The sequence below is a fragment of the Helianthus annuus genome, chromosome 9, assembly GCF_002127325.2.
Source record: "Helianthus annuus cultivar XRQ/B chromosome 9, HanXRQr2.0-SUNRISE, whole genome shotgun sequence".
NCBI lineage: Eukaryota > Viridiplantae > Streptophyta > Magnoliopsida > Asterales > Asteraceae > Helianthus > Helianthus annuus.
Window position 1 is genome coordinate 154,651,652 of NC_035441.2, and position 10,633 is coordinate 154,662,284.

A 10,633-nucleotide genomic window follows, 5' to 3' on the forward strand; every position below is an offset into this window, starting at 1 on the left:
AATCATAAATCAATAAGTGTTTTTCATAAAAAAAAAAAAAAAAAAAGCCCCTTTTTAGTTAAATAAGCTTAGCCAATCAGATTGACAGATAACTTAACAAAATAATACGTTTAATCTAGAAAGAGGTTCAACCTATCTAATCAAACAGTAACTAAATATCTAATTACGTATCTACCCCTCAACGATGACTGACGGAATAATCTGTCGTTTAGTCACACCCTCTGTGTATTCGTAGATTACACTTTTCTTATCGACAGTTTCATCAATTAGTTTTTCTAATGCTATGTTTGTTGGAGAAACAGGAGCGAGTTAGGTTTTATCAAATGTGCAGGAAACAACAACAAATCGCCACTGATTATCAAGCCACGAGTTACGATTCAATCTGAAGGTATTTCGCTGTTAGTTTATGTCATCTAGGGTTTCATTCTCACTGTTTGAAATATTTTGTAAAATTTGGATCTCTGTTTCTTTTCTAGAACTAAATAAGCTGATTGTTCAATTAATTTGTGGGAAGTGAATGAGCTGATTATGAATAGTATGTTGAGATAAATTGAAAACATGTTACAAGATGATCTGACAATGGATTATGGTAGTTACAGGAGTTTCTGGCAATGGCTGAAAAGGTTGTGACACAGGAGCAGCATGATGAACTTACGGAAGCTCTTAACGATCTGTTTTCTAACGTTTCGACTATGATAAAAGGCGATCTTCAGGTTTTATTTTTGTGTGATTGCCTTTGTGTTTTCTTTCTTGGTTAAGAGATTGTGCAATATGTAGTTTTGTAGATCCATATTTTATAGAGTTAACTGCCATTTTCGTCCCTGTGGTTTGTTTACTTTTGTCAGTTCAGGCCAATTTTCAAAATTGCACCATTTTCCTCCTGACATACTTGGAACGTGCCATTTCAGTCCAAAAAACTAACCCCAGTTCGAATATCTCAATTAGCTCAGGGGTAAAATGGTTATTTTACATAGTTTTTATTTTCATTTTTTAGACTTTAGGTGTTAAAATAAACTTCATAGGTAAAATGAAAAAAATGAAAAGAGTTAATTACTGTTTTCGTCCCTGTGGTTTGTCAAATATCACTATTTCAGTCCATTAGTTTAAAAATTGCGATTTCAGTCCCTGTGGTTTCACTTTCGTAACCATTTTAGTCCAGCTCGTAACCATTTCAGTCCCAATGCTAACAAAATAAATGGATTGAAATGGTTACCAAAGTGAAACCATAAGGACTGAAGTGGTTACGAAAGTGAAACCACAGGGACTGAAATCACAATTTTTAAACTAATGGACTGAAATAGTGATTTTTGACAAATCACAGGGACGAAAACAGTAATTAACTCAAATGAAAATAAATACTATGTAAAATGACCATTTTACCCCTGAGCTAACTGAGTTATTCTAACTGGTGTTAGTTTTTTGGACGGAAATGGCACGTTTCAGTATGTCAGGGAGAAAAATGGTGCAATTTTGATAATTGGCCTAAAATGGCAAAAGTAAACAAACCACATGGACGAAAATGACAGTTAACTCTATTTTATATATTCCGCGTGCTTTTTTTTACGCAAATGTCACATAGCAACATGCTTTCACTCTTGTTCCGATGATGTGGGCTGCTTACTTTTTTCTGTTTTTTAAATGGTCATCAAAGTTTCAAATATAATCAACCCAGTAGCCCTAAAACGTTAATGCCAGTATTGAAATGGAACGATCAACACTTTTGAGGTCAGTGATGATCCTGGATGTTAGTGTGTGAATCTTCATTTTGTTCGAAATGAAGTATAATCAATAGTTTTGACTTTTGAGGTCAAAGAGACTAATTTTGAAGCTTAAGGCGTCATGAATTGCTTGGATTTCTTAGAACCAACAGATAACTGCACCAAATTCTGTCAAGAATTACCACAGAATTGACAAATTGTGGCCGTGTATATGTTTCTCAGGGTACAAATAACATCCTCAAATTGTTGGAAAATATGAACCTCAAAGTTGCAGAAGAGTACACAGGCTTTGGTGATGTTGCCTCTGGTTTAAGGGTATTTGTGGAACGATTGAAAGCCAAAAGTGAGAATTTCGACGAGTATGTTCGGCAAATCGATGCTATTGAACAGCAAGTGACTGATCTTGAAGCTGTAGTATCTATGCTCGATAAATACGTTTCCTTACTAGAATCAAAAGTTCAGTCTGTTTACAAGATGCCAACTTCATCACCGTGATTTGCACATAGTTTTGAAGAGCTTGAGGTTCGACAGATTCTTATGACTATGCTGCTGTCTGTATGCGTGTGCACTGCTCATGTCGTTTCCCAGCATTATTCTTTGCATGTTTAGCAGTTTTTATTTTGGGTATTTGTAGGTGCATTTATGAGCTAAGGTGGTGGTGATTCGAAATGTGCCATTTCTTTTAATTAATTTTTAGTTTTCTTGATATAGGACGAAATTGAATTTATGTTGTGAATGGAGTGCAAAATGACAAGTTATTGCGAGCGCATAAATCTCGCAAGTTCTATATGTTTATGAGGTTTTAAGAAATGGTAAGATCTACTTTCGAATTTATCTTTCTAAAAGAACAATATTATTTGAAGTGTTGTCATGGGTGGAGAGTTGGGACGGAGTGGCTAACTGTAACACGATTCATAAATAGTATTTCGCATCCACATTAACATTGGTTACAATATATATACACCCAATAGGTGGATGTGCACATTACATTTAGATGTGGACACTTAATAGGCTCGTTTACACCATTCTTTGATGCTACACCGAGCCTACAATGGCATGAGCAGAACCAAACACTACGAGACTGCTTTTGTTACTGTAAGGACATGATTCAGTACCATCCTAGTAAACATTACCACTGGTAGCGCCTTTCAATTCATCCATGACAATTGTAATTAAACCAAAATCATCACATTCATGCTACATTTTCTTTTAACTTCATGGAAGATGTTAACCCAAAGCATGAATAGTGGAATCTACGTATACAGTCGAAACCCTCGACTCACTAGTTGTTTGCCCGATCACCATAATCGCCATCACTTTTTCTAAGACGCCTAAAGCGATGACTTTTTAACCAACGTTTTAGGACCACCTGTGAGTAGAGAAGTTAAATAACACGTCAATGCATGTGACAATGTCATTATATGCTTCTTTTAACATGTGTGTCATCATCAACCTCAATTCGAGATTGTTTTATAAGATATGAAATATCTGATGAAAACAAGAAAAAGTATGTAGACCCGAATCATTTTTGTTACCATGTAGAAAAATTATACTGAAAAAAATCTGTTAGATGCGGATCCTGTCCTAACCTGTGAAAAGAAAGCTCTCGTTTAACATGAAAAAAACCCAAAAGATATCCATCCAAACAAGTAGGCTAATTGTTATGTTCATAATTTCTTCATGAAGTTCTGTTTACTGCCAAAAGTCCAAAACTATACATCGATGACTTTAAAATATATACAAATTCTGAGGAATCTAAAAGTAACCTTTAACTCTTTAAGTACGTATATTCAATTCCAATGCTTAGCTAAATCTGTTACTTTCTAGCAATCATACAACAGAGATGCCTCCAAAGTCACAAATGAACGAAGCGGTTTCAGTTGAAAAAGTAGGATGACTCTAGAACATCTGACAGATCAAAATCTCCTCTATCTGGCAATGGCGGGAAAGACACTGTAGGGAAGGACGTTTGAAAACTCTCCAACAACTGGCACGTCACAAAAAAAAAAACCATAGGATCAAACGGTAATCATCGACAAATATGAAAACAGGTGAAAAACAGAATGTCGTACGTTTTCCAATATTGGTGTTTGGTAAAGTTCTACAAACTTCTCCCTTAAAATTCTGTTCATTTCATCCACATTGCAGGCATGGGTCCAATATGAATCATGAACACCTGTACAATATATTCTTTCAAAGATGAAAATGTTGCATTTTGGCCAATTTAACCTTATTTTAAATATAGTTTTCTAAATTATTTGTCATATATTAATATTTAGAAAGCACAAAAGACCTGCAAAATTCAAGCCGGCTCGTTTACACGCGACTGCTGTCATCATCATATGTGAACCATCAAGCGAGTGAACAAAATTTGGTGGAAAAGCTGTTCTTTGCCGCCTCACCATCACCTATATAAACAAAAAACAACAATAATCAGTTTAGAGCGAAAAAAAACTGATTATGATCTTCTGATTATTTTGAGGTAAACATAATAAAAAATAAAATACCTTCTCAGTTTCACGCTGCAGGGTCAGTACTTGAAGAGAAGTTGAAACCTGCGGAAAACAACAGAAGAAAGCAATGAATATGAAATATACTCGCCAGAAAACCGACATAGTTCCTTTAGATATAAAAAAATGGTACTTACAAGATGTCTTCCATACATGCGATAAGGTTGTACAACAGGAAGACCAAGTGGAGTAGTCCACCTCACGGGCTGATTTTCAGAGGCTATTAACTGTCAAAATTTGCAGCTTGATAAGCACCAACAGACATACGATTTGCATATATAACGAAGGTTATTAAAGTACGAGTAAATTGCCATTTTAGTCCCTGAAGTTTGACCCGAAATGCCAATTTAGTCCAAATGATTATTTTTTCTTCTCTGGGTCCCTGACGTTTGCTGTTTTTTTTTTTTTCATTTTCGTCCACCCCCTCTAATCCCATCCAAAAAACTCAGTTAAGTCAGGGGTATTTTGGTCAGATTACATATAAGTTTTGTTTTTGCCATGTTCATCCAAAACCCTTTTTACATTTATCTTTATTTAATCATTTTTATTATATACATATAATACTAATAATAATAATAATTATTATATAAAAGATAAATTGATTTATAATTTTAGTTTTTATAAGAAACTGTTCTAGAAATATGTGTGTGTGTGTGTGTGTAATGTTTAAAAAATGATAAATGTAAAAAGAGTTTTGGATGAAAATGGCAAAAACGAAACATATATGTTAAGTGACTAATATATACCCTTGACTTAACGGATTTTTTGGATGGAGTTAGGGGGTGGACGGAATTGACAAAAAACAGCAAACGTCAGGTACCCAGAGGAGAAAAAAAAAACTATTTGGACTAAAGTGCCATTTTGTGCCAAGCCTCAGGGACTAAAATGACAATTTACTTTAAAAGTACTAATGAAGTAGATGAAACAAACCTTTGCACAATCTCCAAGCCAGTTCATAATATTACGTGCACCTTCAAACATTTCCCCGAGTGCAGCTAAAGTGATCTGTCGAACCAATAGCAACACCGTTTACGACCCAATATGTTCATTAAATAAAATATAGTTTCCCATATATCAATTCTTTGAGCACGTTGAACATCTCACTAGCAATAATCAAAGAAAAATGTGCATACTTTAGCAGCATAACAAGCAGCACCAAAAAGCTCAGCATCATCAGCATCAATATTACTTCGTTCCTGCAACCTCCTTTTAATCTGATCGCGAGCACCGATGTACGTGACACCATAAACCGACGTCATTACCGTCTGCTTCACCAGCTTCCTGTCCACCTGGAGTTACCGAATGATTCATACGTCAGTCATGTACGTTAACGTCTTTTCAACATAAGTCAAAAACAATGGTTGACTCCCACTAAACCTGATTGATCAAAAGCCGTGCATGCTTAGCATCTGAAAATGAAACGGTATCCAACTGTGCATCTCTCTTCACAATATCGAGTACTCTGATTTGGAAACAATATTTATATTTATTATAATCACATACAACAAAATAAGTAATACAATCACATGCAATGACATCATGTTTCTGACATAATGACATAAGCATCACCTTGCAGCAATTCCAGAATACACGTCGGCGGGCCGTTCTCCTTCGACCAAATTAACTGCAGACGCTCCTAACTGATAAAACATAATAAAAAAGAAAAAATCAGATGGCTTTTTGAGTAGCCAGTACAGATAACATTTCTTTAGAAACAGAAAGTATACGTATATATATGTGTGTGTAAATATTGAAGAGTCGTACTTTGTCTCTGCCAAGTGCAGCATAGTGTTGTAAACCGTTGCAGGAACCATCCTGGTGCACAGGAATATACGAAATGACTGTTTCTGGAGACGCGCTTCTTAAAGCTTCAGCGAGATTAATACAAACAGCCAAACACTGAAACGGATCTTCAGCGTTCAACCACCAACGTCCACCATCAAGAGGTCTATCAGCGGAATCAAATATATCATCTAAATGACTTTCTGTGAACGCTATTCGGCCCTCAAGTGATAATTTGTCGACCCCGCCTGCAAATAGATTCGCCAAGTGTATCTTCAGCCACCTAAGACCCGAACTGCCAAGTGGTCGGCCCTCTGCAAACTCTAATATACCCCGACACAAATCCGAACCGAGATGGTTTAAATGTGGATGCATCGGGTATGCTCGACCCCTGAAATCTAGATTGTGTGGGTAGAAAAATCCCGCTTCGTCTTTCATCTTTCGCGCCACCTATCCTCCGATAAAAAACTAGTTATAGCTTTTGCTTTGATTGAGCAAAATTTCCTTAATTTATTAGAGTAAAATGCCATTTCATACCTGAGGTTTGGCCAGTTTTGCGACTTTTGTCCAAAGGTTTATTTTTCCGCATCTAGATCCAAAAGGTTTGAAATCTTGCCATTTTCATCCGGCATTAAGGTCAGTCAGGGGTATTTCCGTCTTTTTTGTTAACTTAAAGGGCAATTCGGTTTTTTTTCACTTTATGCACAAGCATTTTGCATAATGTACAAGTATTCAAAATACTCTTAACGGAGAAAAAAGACGAAAATACCCCTAACTTAACGGAGAAAAATGAATGGAGTTAACGAGCCAGATGAAAATGGCAAGATTTCAAACCTTTTGGATCCAGATGCGGAAAACAAACCTTTGGACAAAAGTCGCAAAACTGGCCAAACCGCAGGGACGAAAATGACAATTTACTCAATTTATTACTTATACTAAAAATTAAGTAAATATATGATCTTACGGTAAGTTTGAGCTCAACGTCACACCGTTGAGAATGTCTTTCTCGGTTCTCCTTCTTAACTTTTTTGACTTTCCATTTCCACTTTGTTAGTTGTTCTTCATCTTCTGTATCTGGTTTCTCTGGCAAAGGAATCTGAAAGTGATGATTAACATTATCTTTTTTGGAGAACGATAACAAAATGTTTTATTAGATCATATGTAAAGAAGTGTAAGGTAACTCACATCATGACGGTCAACCAAACCAGCAAGTCGGCCACCATTAGACCATATCCGGTCAACCACCGCTAGTACCCTCTTATTCACCCTCCATTTAGTATTTCCAAGGGTGTCCAAGGCCTTGCCCACATAAGAAAGAGATGTTCAATGTAAACACACAAAGAAGAAATAGACTACAAAGGGAAGATAAAACACATTATGAATGGATCGATGCTAACATCGAAAACTGGTTGTAGGTTCTCCTTAGGTGTCCTTTTAAGCACTTCACGCTGTTGCTTAGCTCCATGAATGCGCATTATATACGACGGTAAAAAGAGGTAAGCTCCTTTGTCGTAACTGAAGACCATCAAAGAATGCAAATAGCATATGTTATCAATGTAATGCAAATTTTAAGTTAAAAAAAAACATTTACTCTTAGCCGTATAACTGCAAGTTTTGACCGGGAACATAGTTCATAAAAACACTACGACTATTACAAATATATGTTAAATACCATTAAAAAATGACAAAACAGGGAATCTTGTAGGCCCAAACCAACATCGTCCACATTTAATAATTAATACTAAGAGTAACGTACACGGATGGTCCTTGTGGTTTACCAAAATTTTGGATTTGGTCCCTAGCTTTTCAAAAGTACACGGGTGGTCCCTGTGGTTTGCACTTTGTAACGCATTTAGTCCCTAACTTGGACATGCTGAAACCTTTAGATTTATCGGCTAGGGACTAAATGCATGACAAATTGCAAACCAAAAGGACCATCCGTGTACTTTTGGAAAGCTAGGGACCAAATCCAAAATTTTGGTAAACCACAGGGACCATCCGTGTAATTTACTTTTAATATTTAGAACTAAACAAAAAAAAATGTTGGAACTTTCATGGGACGCCCAAAAAGGACATGCTGCAATCTCATAAGATGGAGAGAGTAACATGAAGTTGATAAAAAAAATTCAATTTTTTTTGTTCAAGAATGAAAAATATCTTACCCTGTCCACTTGACGGGAGGTATCAACATTGGCATATAAGGCATAACCACATGCTTCGACTGTTACAGCATATAAGAAGAAAAAACGGCTAAACTCAGAAGCTAACTTAATTTTATATCTACGTATAAAGGTAACTTTACTCTAATAACAAAGAGTAGAAATTCTAGAAACAGAAGAAATCGGCATGCGTACCGCTCTCTCTAGTCCTTTGCGAACCGATGGGTCACATTCAATAACACCATATCTTCTTCCCGTCTTCCTGTTTCAATAGGAAGCCGCTTGATTATATTCGTGAAATTACAGTATTTATGATATTTACGTTTTTTTATTATTTGATATATTAATTATGAATCCTTACTGTCCTTCTTTCGATGAAGTCCTGAATGTGTGCACAAATGCGGGTCGAATATCAGGTGGCATATCACCGCCCGATTGATCAGCTGAAGGCTGTATATATGCAGACTGCAAAAGCAGTTCAATCAGATGACTTCCCACCTGAAAAACAAGACAAAAAACTAATACACATTAATGTATAGGCATAATACATGTGTATGGAACTATGCATGTATTATGTACGTATGCATATATGTATATGATCATTTGAAATGTGTGAATATGAACCTATGACCTCAAACCTGAGCTTTAACAGGCTGCGACCACGGTTTCGAAGCATCATGTCCTTTCACGATGCGCCCCACCACCTGCAACTTCTGTTTTTTCATCAGGTTCGTTACTTTCTTATGCAGTTCCTCTTGTTCCTTGCTAACGTCTGAAACTTTTTCTTCTTGTTTCACACCTTTTGCAGCTTTTTTTGTTCGAGTTTTCTCCAAGAAATTGTGTATCCTAATCTGATACGGACCAAAAGCACCAGAAACCACAAATCAATTAGTGGTTTAACATCTAAGCAGTTAATGTGGTAAAATATCGAATATCGATCAAGCACCGATATTTGAGATATAGGTTATCGCGGTGGAATATCGGTAATTTTAATATCATGCATAATTTATATATATAGTAATTTAACACTAGCAATTCAGTATACTCTCCTACCATTAACAAATTAACCTTTTGCAACTTGCAAAACACTAACAATTGTAGCAAGTAGGAACAGATTAAGACTTAAAACACTAACAACTAACACTAACAATTAATAACTAAGATTTAAAACACTAATAGCAGCAAAAGAAGAAAGACGAATGGTAGAACTAATAAGAAAATTACCGATATCGGGAAAATCGGTGATGTATCGGGCAAATATCGGTCAATGTCGCCGATAATATCGGTACCGATATTTTGACCGATACTTGACACAGATATTTTACATGGGGACCGATAACCGATATATCGGTGATATATCACGATATTAACTGCATAGTTTAACATATCGAACAATACCACGAAAACGCAAAACATAATTCAATACCAAATAAGAAACTACTCACACCTCCTGTTCAATGGCTTCACCAATGCTACAAGAAGCCGCTACAACTCGTGCACAACCATTCTCCCCTCCGGTCATGATCAACCCCATGATCTTATGCATTGTAATAACCGCCATCTTATCAGCCGGAAGCAGATCGAAATACGGCGCATACGCAGCCCTAAGCTTCCCTTGCCTACACAACTGCTGATCGTGATCAATCCTTTTACACAACGGTTCAAACCACCCGAGAAACAACGACTTCATGTACGGCAAATTCGGCGCCAACTTCTGTTCGCACATATCACTCAAAAGCTCCTGGTACTCTTTCGCAGCATGTTCCCACGCTTCGGTTTCGATCTTCACTTGCCGCCGTTTAAGCTTCATATAATTCCAATTGCTCCCAGTCTTCTCCCTCTTCTGCCTCCACCAACCCCTAATCGCCTGTCGTTGCTCCTGTTTCCCCATCTCATCCAACAACTTTTTAACCTCATCACCACCGTTAATCTCCTCATCAGTTGATGAACTAACAACAGCCTCTGCAAGACTACCAAACCTTTTCACATAACTTCCCCTTAAACTACATTCATCTTTACCACAAACTTGACCCATTTCGAACAAATTCCTTTCTGGGTATGATTTAAATGATGAAAAAGAATCAAAATCCATACCTCTAAATGGCAATCTTTCAACATTAACTGGATTTCTGGGATACCCATTAAAGTTTCGGTGTAAAGGAAGAAACTTTATGGAAGAACTTACTGGGATTCTTGAACAGAGTCGCTGGGATATGTTTCTCCACATGATTTGTGATCTGGGTGATGAATTTAAGTGGGAAAGATTTGTGGGTTTTGTGTCAATTGGGGAGAAGTGGGATTGAGTGATGTGTAAACCGGTGAACATCAATTTGTGATTTTGTGGGGAGTTTTTGTAAAGAAAGTGTTGAACTGGGTTGTGGGTTAGTGATGTGGGGGTGTTGATGAACTGGTTGGAGAAGACGATGGTTTTGGGGGTAAAACCCTGCATAAACCTTGTAGGCGC

At 36.7% G+C, this 10,633-nt stretch overlaps 2 protein-coding genes across 3 annotated transcripts; one reads left to right on the forward strand and one right to left on the reverse strand.

Annotated features, from left to right (window-relative positions):
* Nucleotides 1-208: 208 nt before the first annotated feature.
* On the forward strand, nucleotides 209-2,550 carry LOC110910016 (biogenesis of lysosome-related organelles complex 1 subunit 2). 2 transcript variants are annotated; one of them, XM_022154731.2, is made up of 3 exons: nucleotides 209-388; nucleotides 594-713; nucleotides 1,941-2,550. In XM_022154731.2, the coding sequence occupies exons 2-3, from the start codon at nucleotides 612-614 to the stop codon at nucleotides 2,211-2,213; spliced, it is 375 nt and encodes a 124-aa protein (XP_022010423.1). In that variant the 5' UTR covers nucleotides 209-388; nucleotides 594-611; the 3' UTR covers nucleotides 2,214-2,550. The 2 variants fall into 2 exon arrangements, with proteins under 2 accessions (XP_022010423.1, XP_022010424.1); XM_022154732.2 differs by having other exon boundaries at nucleotides 210-388; nucleotides 600-713.
* Nucleotides 2,551-3,341: 791 nt separating this feature from the next.
* Nucleotides 3,342-10,633, reverse strand: LOC110910015 (DNA-directed RNA polymerase 2B, chloroplastic/mitochondrial). Its single transcript, XM_022154729.2, has 18 exons — nucleotides 9,617-10,633; nucleotides 8,808-9,020; nucleotides 8,531-8,667; nucleotides 8,365-8,431; nucleotides 8,173-8,231; nucleotides 7,408-7,525; nucleotides 7,196-7,309; nucleotides 6,975-7,106; nucleotides 5,993-6,460; nucleotides 5,798-5,868; nucleotides 5,606-5,690; nucleotides 5,362-5,517; nucleotides 5,159-5,233; nucleotides 4,366-4,455; nucleotides 4,226-4,273; nucleotides 4,012-4,126; nucleotides 3,791-3,894; nucleotides 3,342-3,705 (listed from the first exon to the last, which is right to left on the reverse strand). Exons 1-18 carry the CDS (start codon nucleotides 10,616-10,618, stop codon nucleotides 3,595-3,597), a joined length of 3,165 nt encoding a protein of 1,054 aa, XP_022010421.1. The 5' UTR covers nucleotides 10,619-10,633; the 3' UTR covers nucleotides 3,342-3,594.

Bases quoted from the DNA above. Each gene is read 5' to 3' on its own strand.
- LOC110910016 (XM_022154731.2), top strand. From the start codon at position 612: ATGGCTGAAAAGGTTGTGACACAGGAGCAGCATGATGAACTTACGGAA. The intron at 714-1,940 runs GTTTTATTTTTG...TATGTTTCTCAG, and splicing joins TGATAAAAGGCGATCTTCAG to GGTACAAATAACATCCTCAA.
- LOC110910015 (XM_022154729.2), bottom strand. From the start codon at position 10,618: ATGCAGGGTTTTACCCCCAAAACCATCGTCTTCTCCAACCAGTTCATC. The intron at 6,461-6,974 runs GTAAGATCATAT...ATCGGAGGATAG, and splicing joins ACGTTGAGCTCAAACTTACC to GTGGCGCGAAAGATGAAAGA. The intron at 4,127-4,225 runs GTATTTTATTTT...TTGTTTATATAG, and splicing joins TGCAGCGTGAAACTGAGAAG to GTGATGGTGAGGCGGCAAAG.